The sequence below is a fragment of the Chiloscyllium plagiosum genome, chromosome 5 (assembly GCF_004010195.1).
Source record: "Chiloscyllium plagiosum isolate BGI_BamShark_2017 chromosome 5, ASM401019v2, whole genome shotgun sequence".
Taxonomy (NCBI): Eukaryota; Metazoa; Chordata; class Chondrichthyes; order Orectolobiformes; family Hemiscylliidae; genus Chiloscyllium; species Chiloscyllium plagiosum.
In genome coordinates this window covers 90485706-90501078 of record NC_057714.1, presented here as the reverse complement: position 1 = coordinate 90501078, position 15373 = coordinate 90485706, and the positions used below count along the sequence as shown (strand labels likewise).

The following is a 15373-nucleotide window of genomic DNA, read 5'->3' as shown; positions in this document are numbered from 1 at the left end:
CTGAGGAGTGGCAGATGGGGTTCAACCCTGCCAAGTGTGAGGTTGTCCATTTTGGAAAGACAAATAAGAATGCGGAATACAGGGTTAATGGTAGGGTTCTTAGTAAGGTGGAGGAGTAGAGGGATGTTGGGGTCTATGTTCATAGATCTTTGAAAGTTGCTACTCAGGTGGATAGAGCTTGTAAGAAGGCCTATGGTGTATTAGCGTTCATTAGCAGAGGGATTGAATTCAAGAGTCGTGAAGTGATGTTGCAACTGTACAGGACTTTGGTTAGGCCACATTTGGAGTACTGTGTGCAGTTCTGGTCGCCTCACTTCAGGAAAGATGTGGAAGCTTTGGAGAGGTTGCAGAGAAGATTTACCAGGATGTTGCCTGGAATGGATAGGTTGAGAGTGCTAGGCCTTTTCTCATTGGAACGGCAAAGGATGAGGGGTGACTTGATAGAGCTTTATAAGATGACCAGAGGAATAGATAGAGTAGACAGTCAGAAACTTTTTCCCCGGGTACAACAGAGTGTTACAAGGGGACATAAATTTAAGGTAAAGGGTGGAAGGTATAGGGGAGATGTCAGGGGTGGGTTCTTTACCCAGAGAGTGGTGGGGGCATGGAATGCGCTGCCTGTGGGAGTGGTAGAGTCAGAATCTTTAGTGACCTTTAAGCGGCAATTGGATAGGTACATGGATGGGTGCTTAAGCTAGGACAAATGTTCGGCATAGATTTTTTGTTGAGAAGTGTGAGGCATGTAAAGGATGTACTTGTATGAATACCACAAGTTGTTATTGTGCAAGTTCAGCAAGCAGTTGGGTTGGCAAATGGTATATTAATCTTTATTGAAAGGGAATTGGAGTGTAAGAATAAAGAAGTCCAGTTCCAGTGGTACAGAGCTTTTGTGAGAGCACATATTGAGTACTGTGTACATTTTTGGGCTTCATAATTAAGAAATGATGTATATGCATTGAAGGGAAGATGATGGCTGAGTGGTAATGCCATAAGATTTGTAATTTAGTGGCCGAAGCTGAAGCAGACATAGAAGTAGGACTAAGCCATTCGGCCCATTGAGCCCATCCCATCGTTCAACATGATCATGGCCGATCTTCTGTCTGAACATGATACTTTCGTCCTCTCCCCATACCCATTGACTCTTGCTTAACTATATCCAATGAATTGGTCTCCACAGCTTTCTGTGATGGAGAATTTCACTGATGCACCATCCTCTGAGTGAGTGTTTGTTCTTAACTGCTTGCACCAACTGAAGGCTTGCATTTAATAATTGATGCCCAAGGACACCATGTCTCTTTATGCATCAACCTTTCCCAATCTATCACCATCTAAATCCTACTCCACCCTCGTGTTGTTTCAACTGAAATGGACAACTTCACATTTGCCCACATTATACTGCATCTGCAATGTGTTTTCCCGCTCTCTTAACTTGTCCAAATCACCCTGAAGTACTCTGGACATCTTTCACACTCTTCAAACTCACGCCCAGTTTCATGTCATCATTCCCTGCTCAAGACTGATGTGTATTGTGAATAGCCATGCCCTTGGGACAATGTTTCAAATCTCACCACAACAGCTGGTGTAATTTAAATTGAATGAATAAATCTTCTGTTTAAAAGTTGTCGCCGTGATGGTAGCCATTAAAGACATCAATCGTCATGAAAAACCATCTGGTTCACTAATATCTGGAGGGAAGGACTGCCTTTCTTACTTGGTCTTGCCTACATTCACCTCCAGAATGCCCAATGAAATAGTCTAACTAGTTATTCAGTTCAAGTGAAATTAAGGATGTGCAACAAGTGCTGGTCTCAATAGTGACACCCACCTCACATGAAAGAGAAAGTAAGTGGTGCAGCAAATTTCAACAACTTGGTCCATAAGAATAAGAGTTCCTCTAAGATGAGAAACTTAGTAAATTGGGCCTATGTTATTTTGCAGTTGAGAAGAATGAAAATGTGATCTCATTGAAACATAAAACACTATGAAAGGTAAATGCTGAGAGCTTGTTTCCACTGATCAGGGAATCTAGAACATAGAACATTACAGCACATACAGGTCCTTCGCCCCTGATGTTGCGCCACCCTGTAAAACCAATCTGAAGTCCATCTAACTTAACTTATTCCATTCTCATCCATATGCCTATCCAATGAAGCCCATAGAAGACAGAGGGTGGTAGTAGATGGAAAGTATTCAGCCTGGAGCTTGGTGACCAGTGGTGTTCCAAGGGACCTGTTCTGGAACCTCGGCTTTTTGTGATTTTTATAAGTGACTTGGATGAGGAAGTGGAAGTGTGTGTTAGTAAGTTTGCAAATGACACAATGGTTGGTGGAGTTGTAGATAGCGTGGAGTGCTGATGTAGGTTGCAATGGGACATTGATAGGATGCAAAACTGGGCTGAAAAGTGGCAGATGGAGTTCAACCTGGAAAAGTGAAGTGATTCATTTTGGAAGGTCAAATTTAAATGCAGATTACAGGGTTAAAGGCAGGATGCTTGGCAGTGGGGAGGAATAGAGGGATCTTGGGGTCCGGAGATTCCCTCAAAGTTGCCACCCAAGTTGATGGGGTTGTTAAGAATGCGTATGGTGTCTTGGCTTTCATTAGCAGGGGGATTGAGTTTGCAATATTGTGTTTGGTTCTGCGCACCTCATTATGGCAAGGATGTGGAAGCTTTAGAGAGGGTGCTGAGGAGATTTACCAGGATGCTGTGTGGACTGGAGGGCTTGTCTTATGAAGAAAGGTTGAGAGTGCTAGGGCTTTTCTCATTGGAGCAAAGAAATATGAGAGGTGACTTGATAGAGCTGTACATGATGATGAGAGGCAGAGGTAGAGCAGATAGTCAGAATCCCATTTCCCAGGGCAGAAATGGCTGTCACGAGGGGCCATAATTTTGAGGAAAGTATAGGGGAGATGACAGAGGTAGGTTCTTTATTACAGAGTGGTGTGTGTGTGGAATGCACTGCCAGCAGTGGTAGTAGAGTCAGATACATTAGGGACATTTAAGTGACTCTTGGATGAGTACATGGATGATAGTAAAATTAAGGGTATGTAGGTTAGTTTGATCTTCGAGGAGGTCAACACAACATCAAGGGTTGAATGGCCTGTACTGTGCGTATTGTTCTATGTTCTGTCAGCCAATATTCTATTGAATGGTGGAGCAGGTTTGAGTCAACACATTTGCGTATGGTGGAATGTTTTACTCAGCCATGTGATGCCGTGTTTTGCCATCCCTGCCATTATAGGGCTTAGAAAAGCTCACCTTTTGAGTTGCTAAATTTTAATAACATGTTTTAAAATTATTACATGTTCTAAAAATACTGTGGTCTGCAGATAACAGAGTTTATTCTCTTCCTTAATTCTTAAGATGTATGAGGCCTGTCTCCTCCTTGTAAAAGAAAAATGCCTCTATCGTATATCCAGTCAGTAATTGCTTTCCGATTAATCCTCTTCCTGTTGCCTCTCTCCACCCACAAACTTTCATGGTGCAAACAACCTTGTTCTGGATGCCTGGCAGTGCTGCTATTGATCTAGTGCTACTAGGAGGGAATATGGCAATAGTTTGGCTTGGGTGCTCAACTTCACTTCTGTGCCCCGCACCCCCTCACAACCTACCCACAAGCTACCCACTTATTAGCTTGCTTGTTCTTCTCTGTCTTACCCAGTGGAATGGTGTCCTGCTGCTTTTGCATAGCTCTCCTAGTAGTGCAGCTAAGATCAAAAAGAGTGGTCCAGACCTTCCTTTCATTAATACATTCATGTTATCCAGCTGAGCAAGGTAATTATGAATTCATTCAGTGAAAGAAAACGTATTTTCTTTATTTATGTGAACAAATGGGATTCAAAGTTAAAACTGGTAATATTTATTCTGATCAGCAACTTGGACATGGGATTTTATAACATCTGAAACCTGCTGCAAGAGAGGATTGAAATGTGAAATGTTTGCATCTTTTGAAGGTATTTGTAATTTTGATTGTAATGCAGCATGAAGTGAGTGCTGATCATCACATTACTACTGTGATGTTTTTTGAGTTAAATCATCGTTTCTATGAACAGGTAACTACCATATGTCTCCGACGGTGAACATGACCCAGGATGACACTGTTATTATTGAAGATGACAGACCACCTGGCAATCTTCCTCGACTACCCAACCAGCCATCTGTGGATTATCATCAAGAAATAAATTCTGTAACTTCTGGTCTGTGGGTGAAAGAACCTGATAAAGATAAAACCGATGGGTAAGTGTTTTCTCACACCACTTTTTCAAACTGTTGTTACTGATAGCTTGTGAAGATTACGTTAGAAAATGGATTAGCCATGGGAAATGCAGAGATATGTAGATGGGGGGCAGCAGATTGGGGTGGTATGTTCTTTGGAGCGTTGGTGTGAACTCAATAGGCCGCATGGCCTGCATCCATACTGTAGGGATTCTATTAAAAAAATCAAAAATTGTGCTATTTTATTAATAACTATGATAGTTTTGTTTCTTCCTATCCATTCTCTCACCCCCAATGCGTAATCCTCACTTCATTCTTGAGTTCAGTTCTTTTGTCTGTGTATACACCAAACCTGTAATGCGTTCATGAGCTAATTTGGTCCAGTGCACACCAAACTGCATGTCACTGAGCTGTTTATTGTTGAGTTGAGTGCTGTTTGATATCAGTGTCAACAACTGCTTTTATCGCTTCGAGATTGATTGGACAGCAGTTGGCTGGGTTGGATTTGTTCTGCCTGATGTGGATGGGGTGATAGACAGAAACATTGTGGGGACTATTGTGGTACTGCGGTCGTGTCCCTACTTCTGGGCATGAAGACCTGGGTTCAGGTCCTACCTGATCTGGAGAGTATCATGAGATGTCTGAACAAAATTATTAAAATACAGGAAGAAGATCTTTTATCCAAACATCCAAAAACCGAAAAGTTTCGAAATATGACGTTTTTTTCTCATTAACAAGGTTGTTTGGCGAGCAGTTAACCCAAGTTGACACCCGCTTGCTGCGTGTCACTCAGATGTGACGTGGGGGGAGGTGTGGCCAAGCACCGATAGGCCTAGGGTTTCTCTGTGAACGCCTCCAAGTCAACACCCACTCGATGCGTGTCACTCAGATGCGACATTGGGGGGACGTGGCCAAGCACATTCTTCTTTCAAAGTTTGCTCCGCTGGCAAGATTTTTAAAAATGTCACCATTAAACTCACTTATTCTGAAAACTGAATAATTCCGAATTCCGAAAAACAGCTGGTCCCGCGAATTTCGGATAAAAGATCTTCTACCTGTACCTGTAGCTGAGTAATTTTCCATAGTGCAAGCTAGATCTTAGCATTGTAATTGTACTGGAACAGCTTGGCTGGAGGTATAGCTAGATATGAAACACGATCTTCAGTTCTACTGCCAGAATTAAATCAGGACCCATAGTTTTGCAGTAACCAGATACTTCTATCATTTCTGAATATCATGTGAATTGAATGCATTGACTGAAGTCTGGCATCTGTGATGCTAGTGTGTTCGTGGGAGGCCAAGAAAGGTCACCCATCAGCGCCTCTGGTTGGAGATGCTGACAAACGGTTCAACCTTGTCTTTTATACTGATACTTTGAGGCTACCTCATCTTCAAGGATGGAAATATTTGTGGAGCTACCTCCACCATTCATGACTGACTGGGGCACGACTGCAGAACTTAGGCCTGTCCCACTGTTGTGGGATCACTTAGCCCTGTCTACTGTCTCCTGCATACACTGGTTGGCATGGAAGTAGTCCTGGGTTTTTCCTTGTTGGTTCTCTCACCACCTGCATCAGGCTCAATCTAGCAGCTCTGTGCTTTAGGACTCAGCCAACTCTGTAGCAGTGCTGTCCAGCCCCTCTTGGTGTTGGAGATTGAAATCCCCCATCCAGACAATATTCCATGCTCTAGCTACCTTTGGTTCGCCGTCCATGTGATAATCAACGTGGCAGAACACTGGTTCATCAATCAAGGGTGGGCGGTACATGGAAATCAACAGGCAGTTTCCCTGCCCATTTTTAACCTGATGCCTTGAGACCTTCTGCTGTTCAGAGTGAATATTGTGGATTTCCAAGGCAACTACCAGTCAATTGCATACTACTGTGCTGCCACTTCTGGTCGGTCTGTTCTGTTGGTAGGACAGGGCTTGTCCAGGAATGGTAATGTGTTGTCTGAGGCATTGTTATTTACATAAAATCATACTTGATCGACAATGTTACATGACTGGCCTATGGAACAATTCTCCCAGTTTTGGTGCAAGCCTGCAGATGAGACTTTGCAAGGGCTTTTGGGCTGCATGTGTTGTTGCTATTTCTGGTGCCATGGTCAATGCCGAGTCACCCAAACGTTTCATTTCTTTCATCAGGATTCTATTGGAATGACATCCATTTAGTTTTCCAGATAATTAGATTTCCAGTTGAAATGTATATCGTGAAATGTCTCAGCATGGATAAATAAATCTCCCTTTGGATATCTCCTTGAACAATAATCTAATCTAATCTATTCTAATATGTCAGATAGTTCAACAAGCAATGTTATTTTTTTCCAAATTCTAAATATCTCTCCTTTGCCAAATGAAGACCCAGCTGGTGGTTACAACAAAACATATTGATGCACTGCTGTAGTACTGTAGCACACTGGATAGGTACCTCCTGTGCTGACTTGTTCATTTGTTGCACTCGAAACCAGCAGGCAAGGGATAACCTGCATCAGGGTTAGCACTTAGATGCTTTCAACACTTCACTTTCTTAAACCACAAGTAGATGTACATGTAAGAGCTAGAATAAATTGGACAAGGGAATGAATTGAAGATAAGTTGAAGAAAATCAGGACTACCTAGAATGGTTATTCGGAGCCTGAACAATACCATCAGCTCCTGAAATCATTAATTTTGTTGCATCAATAATAATTTCATAAGCCATGGCAAAGTATGCCTTTTGGATCTAATACATTTGAATAATTCAAAGCCCTGGAGTTCAGACAAAGCTTCATTGATTAGTAATTCAAATCAAAAAATGGCGCATTTACTTTTTGATGCTTGTGTAATCATTTTTATTTTAATGTTACAAGCATTATTTGGTGTCTAGAATGGCCATTTGATCTGACCGGGTAGTATTTGTACAATGGATGGTAGAATGTTAATGTGATTGCTGAAATGTTGCATGCATAATGCACAAACTGTATCTTCAATTAATGAAGGTTAAAAGATGAAAGTCTTCAGAGGGTTTAGACTTATTTACATTTCTCAAGAACCTGCTGTGTAATATAGTAAAGAAACCTTTATTTTCCTTGAGTTAAAAATGCTTGGTCGTAAGCTTAAGTGTGTCAGTACCAACAGATCTCATTATAAGGCACTATGCTTGTATTGTTGGCTTGGAAATGATTTTTGAAACACTTCAGCTCTGCTGCATTCACAGAGGCATGTCACCTCACTAAAGAATAAATAAGCTTCACATCCTAAAGCTTGACAACTTAGATGGTGTTTTGAGCACAACCTCAATTTGTATAAGTCCCAGTATGAAACAAGTATTACTGGTATAGTACACTCTTACAAGTATTGTTGCAAAAATATAGAGAGCATGAAGAGATGATCATCAAGTGCTGTAGTGGTTTTCTTGGAGTGTGAATTAATCAGCAATTGTTAACACATTCAGTTTTGTTCTTTGCATTCATATTCACAAATCTTCTTGATGAAACTTGTTGGTGTTCTTGTAGACTTTTTTCTTACTGTTATAAACTTTAACAAAATAAATTGATTGGTAGTTTTCTGTCTCCCTTTTCTTTTGAAGACACTGATTCTTGCAACAGTCCTGTGGTGTCTCTTTTCGCCAATCATTGAGCATACTGAAACAAATGTATGGTTTGTCGAAGCTTTTAATCTTGCACTATCAGGACAATTTGCAAGAATATCAAAATAATGGGGATCAACATGTTGCCATCTCATGAAAAGAGCATACTGATTGGTTGGCAAGTAGATGATTGCTAGGGGTGCTGCTGTGAAGAATATACCATTTAGGTGCTGACTGGCCGTTAATTACAAAGCTTTGTTAAATTACAAAGCTTTGTTAAGTTTAAGCCTGGTAGGTGAACTCTGTTCAGTTGCCCTATGGAATGAACCAGAAAATGGCTGTTGCCTCTTTTGCACAGTTGAAATCAGATTTGAGTGTGTCATTTGGCAAAGAAAATGCTGTGTTATACAGCATCCAATAAATGCAGGTACACCAGACAATGAGCCCAACTGACAATCTTAAGTTGGTTGATAAATTAGTTGTCAGTTTCACGTTGCACGTCAGTTTCAGGAACAGGAGAAAGTGAGGTCTGCAGATGCTGGAGCTCAAAGTTGAAACTTTATTGCTGGAACAGCACAGCAGGTCAGGCAGCATCCAGGGAACAGGAGATTCGACGTTTCGGGCACAGACCCTTCTTCAGGAATTCCTGAAGAAGGGCCTGTGCCCGAAACGTCGAATCTCCTGTTCCCTGGATGCTGCCTGACCTGCTGTGCTGTTCCAGCAATAAAGTTTCAACCAGTTTCAGGTACAACACAAGTGATGGTTGTCACTGACAATCCAATCAAAAGATGATTTGCTAATATGTAAAAACCACTGTCCCATTAACAGGCAAGCTACCAACTTTATCCAACAAGCCTGTGCTCGCAACCTCAGAACAGTGCCCAATTTTAGATATGATTCTGCAAATAGACATTTGTAAAAAGTGTGCATTGGTAACAATTCAAGATTTTCAGTCAAGCTCTTAGTATGCACAGGATCCCTGTTCTTTGCAGATACGAAGAACATGTGTGATCAGCATTGTTAGTCTTCTACATTTTAACAAACAGCCCATCATGTCTGCACCAGCTGTCTGGATGAACATAATGCATTAGCGTCCTTCCCTAATAAAAAAAAACTTACTTCTGTTATAACTGACAGAAGTAAAATATGTGACAGCAATTTTCTGCTTCATTTCCCAGGGCAATGCTATGACCAATAGAATCAATTTAAACAAAATTTAGCAGTTAACTGTCAGTCATCACTTAATTGGTGCATTCTCTGAAGCAACATCGCTGATAGGGAAACAAATCAACAAGTTCTTCTCAAACAGTGTAAAGGTGTTACCCATTGTATTCAAGTAAATTGCACTCCTGACTTGTGCCTTGTAGATGGGTAGGCTTTGGAGATTCCCTGTGACCTGCTCTTGTAGCCACTGTATTTATATGGCACATTGAGTTTCTGGTCAAAGGTAACCTCCAGGATATTGACAATGGGGGATTCAGTGATGGTAATGCCATTGAATGTCAGTGAGTTAATTGACTCTTATTGGAGGTGATCATTGTCTGGTATTGAGTTTCATAGATTTATTCTGAAACTATCTTGTGTGATCTGTTTCAGAAAGTAAATGCTTAAAAAAAATCATACTGGCTTTTTGTCTTCTAAGCATGTATGAGCATGATTCCTTAGCAAACTTGCCCTTTTGATCTATGGGAGATATGGTATTGGTCATCTGTAATGTTAACCATACTATAGCAGCAAAAAGTATTGGAAGGATAATTAAAATGCTTAATTAATAACTAAATTTTTTCCCCCTCTTCCAAATTCGAACAACCAAGATTCCTGTACCTGATTAATATCCAGTACTTGCTGTTGAAAGTTGCATGTACACACCTGGATTGATTGATTGATGTGCTTTTATTATACCTTCCACAGTGAGGTAGCCTACCAGCGAACTAAATGCCTTCAGAATATAAAACGTGGACTGCAGCAGTTTGAGAAGGGAGCTCACTACCTCTTCTGAAGGGTATCTAGGGATAGGCAATAGATGCTGTATCAGCCAGGGACAGCCACCTCCCTTGAGTAAATAAAACAAAATACAAGAGATAGTTGATGGAATAATGGCTAAGATCTATATTTATTCTAATGGGTGCAACTGTTAAGAACTAGTTTATAACCAAATTCATTGGTTAGCTTATTCTATTGCAATCTTTCCTAGGTCACTATTGCTATTGACAGTAAATGCTCAGAATAAATCCTATGCTCAACAGCAGACTAACTGCTGATCACTTGATGAATTTGCTACCAAAGCTTGAGAGGTTTCTGCTGTGCTGCTCATGAAGCAATGGCTGCAAATCCTGTCTCGTCCACTTAAGGATGAATCTGTTTAGTGCATATTATTGAAAGCAAATTTTCTATTACATGTCTGTTATGTTTAGCATGAAACCATAATCATTTTCATTTTTATATTTTTCCATCCTCAGCTCACAGTATCATTCAACAGGCAAGCATTGTCTGCTTTACCAATCTATAATTCTTAGGAGTAAATGTAATAAATGGATATATTGGTGCATTTATCTACCTACTTACTTTTAATACAATGTTTTATGCATTAAAACTGTAACTAGTATTTTGCCTGGAAACAACCATTCTTTCCAAGACTGAAGTAAGGAACTGTGGATGCTGGGGATCTGAAAACGAACGAAATTGCTGGTAAAACTCAGGTCTGGCAGCATTGATGGAGAGAAGGACAGAATCAATAGTTGGAGTTAGTGACCCCACATCAGAACTGAAATTTCTGATGAAGAGTCATTGAACTCGAAGCGTTGATTCTTCTCTCTACAGATGCTGCCAGACCTGCTGAGTTTCTCCAGAAATTTATGTTATTCTTTAGGAGTCTCCCTTCACAACAAGGGATGTTCTGTTCTTGTGATGAAGGGAATGATGACTGGATAAAACATCTGCTGTTTCTTGCGGTGCTGGGATGTGAATTTATGATATCAATTGAATGTGGAGAATTTTGCACAATTTTCAATCAGTTGCTGATGCAAACATAAAGTCCTCCCTCCTCCACATTGCATTTGCAATCAGCCAAATTATCTGTCTTCTCACCTAATTTTATTTGTTGATGAAAAATTCTGTATAAAGTCTTGCTGATCGTTCGTGAAAGGAATTCTCTGGAGTATCATTCCAGCTCCAGTGTTAAAGGCAGTGTTAAAACAACCTTCCCAATGCAGTGTCAGGGCAATGTTTGGCCAAGTTTGACTGGCGTCAAAGAGCTCTGACAAAGTTGAAGAGTAAGGGAGGACTATCCCTGTGTTTGAGCAATACTGGAGACAAGTTTGCAGAAGCTCCTCAAGGCAGTGTCCTCAGTCCAACTATCTTCATCTGCTTTATCAATGATATCTGACCATCAGAAAGTCAGAAATTAGGATGTTTCATGATGTTTCACAGTGTTCAGTACCTTCATAACTCAGATCCTGAAGCAGTCCATGTCTATCGCAAGATCTGGATAATTGGGCTTAGACTGATATGTGGCAAGAAACATTCAAGCTGTACAAGTGCCGAGGAATGACCATTTGCCCTTGATGTTCAATAGCATGACTAATGTTGAATTAGCCAAAATAAACATTCTGTGGGTTACCATTAAGGAGAAACTGAACTGGACTAGTTAAATAAATGTTGTGGCCACAAGTACAAGTCCGAGGCTGGGAAATAATATGATGAATAACTCCCCATCTGATTCCCCAAAACCTTTCGAGCATTTACAGTGCACAGCTTAGGGGTGTGATGGAGCACTCCCCATTTGCGTGTATGAGTGCAGCACCAACACTGAAGAAAATGAACACAATTCAGGACAAGTGTAGGAAGAAATGACTGGAATCTATACTGAAGGCAACAAATTTTGGAGATCACAGCGGGTCGGATAGCATCCATGGAGGGAGAGCAAGCTAACATTTTGAATCTAGATGACCTTTCATCAGAACTGAAGTAAAGTGTGGAGTGGGCAGCATTTATGCTGTAGTTTGGGGAGGGAGGTTGTGGTCGCTTGGGATAGTGGGAGTAGGGTGCTGGTGAAGAAATATTGATAGTTCAGTTTAAGTGATCTGAATGTGAGAATGGCAGAACAATGGTGTGTCTCTTGCCAGACTTGAAAGGACAGGAAGTGGGATGGGGGGAGGGGAGGACATGATAATAAGTTGGAAGAAAGGAAAGAAATGGTTTACAATTTAAAGGTGTTGAACTCAATATTAAGTCCAGAGGGCTGTAAAGTGTCTAGTCAGAAAATGAGATGTTGTTCCTCCAGTTTGCACTGTGATTCATTGGAACACTACATCATGCCGAGGACAGCGTTGTGTGCATGCCAGCAGGGTGCTGTGTTAAAATGACAGGCTAAAGGATGGTCAAGGTCCCACTTGCATACAGACTTGAGCTGAACTGTTACAATCTTTTCTTCACTGGCACCTTGCTTCCATTACCCCCAAAACTAGAGCATAAGTGCTGACCCCTCCACACTTTACTTCAGCTCTAATGAAGAGTCATCTAGACTCGACATTAGAGCTGAAAATGTGTCGCTGGAAAAGCGCAGCAGGTCAGGCAGCATCCAAGGAGCAGGAGAATCTACGTTTCGGGCATGATCCCTTCTTCAGGAATGAGGAAAATGTGTCCAGCAGGCTAAGATAAAAGGTAGGGAGGAGGGACTTGGGGGAGGGGCGTTGGAAATCCGATAGGTGGAAGGAGGTCAAGGTGAGGGTGATTGGCCGAAGTCGGGGTGGCGGCGGAGAGGTCAGGAAGAAGATTGCAGGTTAGGAAGGCGGTGCTGAGTTTGAGGGCTTTGACTGAGACAAGGTGGGGGGAGGGGAAATGAGGAAACTGGAGAAATCTGAGTTCATCCCTTGTGGTTTGAGGGTTCCTATGCGTAAGATGAGGCGCTCTTCCTCCAACCGTCGTGTTGCTATGGTCTGGCGATGGAGGACTTTTCTAAGTGTGGATGGTTACTGATTTACACTGACTCAAATTCCTTTGAAATGTCTGTGCTTACCGATTTGTACTGACCCGTAATTTCTCTAACTTTGGTGATTACTGATTTGTACTCACCCAATATTTTTCGAAGTGTCAGTGCTTACTGATTTGAACAGAACCAAATTTTTCCAACTGTCGGTGGTTATTGATTTATACTGACCTGAAATTATTCTAAGTGTCGGTGACGAGGGAGTCACGGAGGGAGTGGTCTTTTCGGAACGCTGATGGAGGAGGGGAGGGAAATATATCCCTGGTGGTGGGGTCCATTTGGAGGTGGCGGAAATGACAGCGGATGATATGCTGTAAATGGAGGTTGGTGGGGTGGTAGGTGAGGACCAGTGGGGTTCTGTCCTGGTGGTGATTGAAGGGGCGGGGCTCAAGGGCGGAGGAGCGGGAAGTGAAGGAGATGCGGTGGAGGACATCGTCGGTCATGTCTGGGGGGAAATTGCGGTCTTTGAAGAAGGAGGCCATCTAGGTTGTTCGGTATTGGAACTGGTCCTCCTGGGAGCAGATGCGGCGGAGATGAAGGAATTGGGAATATGGGATGGCGTTTTTACAGGGGGCAGGGTGGGAGGAGGTGTAGTCTCGGTAGCTGTGGGAGTCGGTCAGTTTATAGTAAATGGCCGTGTTGATTCGGTCGCCCGAGATAGAAATGGAAAGGTCTAGGAAGGGGAGGGAGGAATCTGAGATGGTCCAGGTGAATTTGAGGTCGGGGTGGAAGGTGTTGGTAAAGTGGATGAACTGTTCAACCTCCTAGACTCGACATTACCTTGCTCTCTTTTTATGGATGTTGTCTGACCTCCCTGTGATTACCAGCATTTGTTGTCTTTAGTACAATTCAGGACCAAGTAGCCCATTAGATTGAAATGCCATCCACAATGTTAAATATACACTGCCTTCACCAGTGGTGTACAGTGTATGCAGCTTGAAGCGTTTGCAAAATGCATTTCATCAGTTCAAGAAGCCTCGCTCAGTAGTGTCTTCCAAAATAATAACCTCTATCATATTAAAGAACAAGCCAATGCAAGCACCATCACCTGCAAATTTGGAACGATATCAATACCCAGCCATCTTCAACTATTTCATTAATCTCATCTATCCATCATAAGGATAGAAATAGGGATGTTCATTGATGATTGCAAAATATGCAATAACATTCGTGACATGTCAGGTACTGAAGTTGTCTGTGTTTATATGCAGTATGACCTCGAAAAGATCGAGGTTTGGGTTTAAAGTGGCAAATAAGATTCATGCCATACAAGTCTCCAGCAAGAGAAATCCGTTGACATTCAATTGCATTATCATCACTAAATCCTCCGCTATCGGGTGCTATTATTGACCAGAAAATGAATTGGACCAGCCTTATAAACACTATGGCCACAGCAGCAGCTCAGAGGCTAGGAATTCTGCTGCAAGTAATTTGTCTCCTGTTTTCCAATGTCTGTCCTCCATTTTAAGATATCAATTCAGGAATATGTTTGGATGAGAGTAACACTTAATAACATCCAGATCAAGGCAGCGCACTCGACTGAAACCCCATTCCCCAGTTCCATCATTCATTCCCTTCACCACCAATGCACAGTAGCACTCAAGGGGAGGTGATGGTGTAATCTTAATGTCACTGGTATAGTAATCTAGAATCTTAATCATTCGAATCCCACAGAGCAGTTGATGATATTTGAATTCAGTAATTACCTGGATTAAAAAAAAAGCCCCATGGTGACCATGATATCATTGTCAATTGTCATTAAAAACCCATCTCGTTCACACATGTCCTTTGGGGAAGGAGATTTGCCATTCTTGCTCAATCTGCCCTTCATGTGACTCCAGCAAAGTGGTTGACTTGTAATTGCCCTCTGGGCAATTAAGGATGCAATAAGTACTGGCCCAGCCAATGACGCCCAGATCTCATGTGCAACTTCAAGTGCGTCTTCTAAACCCATGATTGTTGCCGCCTAGAAGGACAATGGGAGGAGTTGCGTGGAGCCATCATTACCTACAAGTTCCCTTCCAGGCCACACAGCATCCTGATGCGGAACACTCTCTCCATTGTTTCACTGTCGCTGAGTCAAAGTCTTAGACTTCGCTTCATAGCAACATTGTGAAGGGCCTCTTACACAACAAGACAACAGCTCACTATTGCCCTCTGCACAGCAATTAAGAATAGGAAATAAATATTGACCCAGCCAATGATGTCCACATCCCATGAATACATTTTTTAAAAGTTCTTTTACTTCCATTGGGTCAAAATCCTGGAACAGTTGGAAATGTGTTGCTGGAAAAGCGCAGCAGGTCAGGCAGCGTCCAGGGAACAGGAGAATCGACGTTTCGGGCATAAGCCCTTCTTCAGGAATGGGGCCCCATTCCTGAAGAAGGGCTTATGCCCGAACCGTCGATTCTCCTGTTCCCTGGATGCTGCCTGACCTGCTGCGATTTTCCAGCAACACATTTCCAGCCCTGATCTCCAGCATCTGCAGACCTCACTTTCTCCTCAAAATCCTGGAACAACCAATTTGACAGCAGCAATTCAAGAAGGTGACGACCAGAAACTTTCCAAGGACCATTAGAGATGGTCTAACAAAGCTTAAGTTCC

General features: G+C 42.1%; 1 protein-coding gene across 7 annotated transcripts in view; it reads left to right on the top strand.

The window, feature by feature from the left end:
• The window catches only part of LOC122550085 (partitioning defective 3 homolog), an 843398-nt gene that overhangs the window by 604167 nt on the left and 223858 nt on the right, over positions 1 to 15373 (top strand). For all 7 annotated transcript variants that reach the window (XM_043690628.1, XM_043690629.1, XM_043690626.1 and 4 more), the window contains exon 16: positions 4051 to 4234. In XM_043690628.1, coding sequence (XP_043546563.1) covers positions 4051 to 4234 — 184 coding nt within the window. The remainder of the gene's footprint in view (positions 1 to 4050; positions 4235 to 15373) is intronic.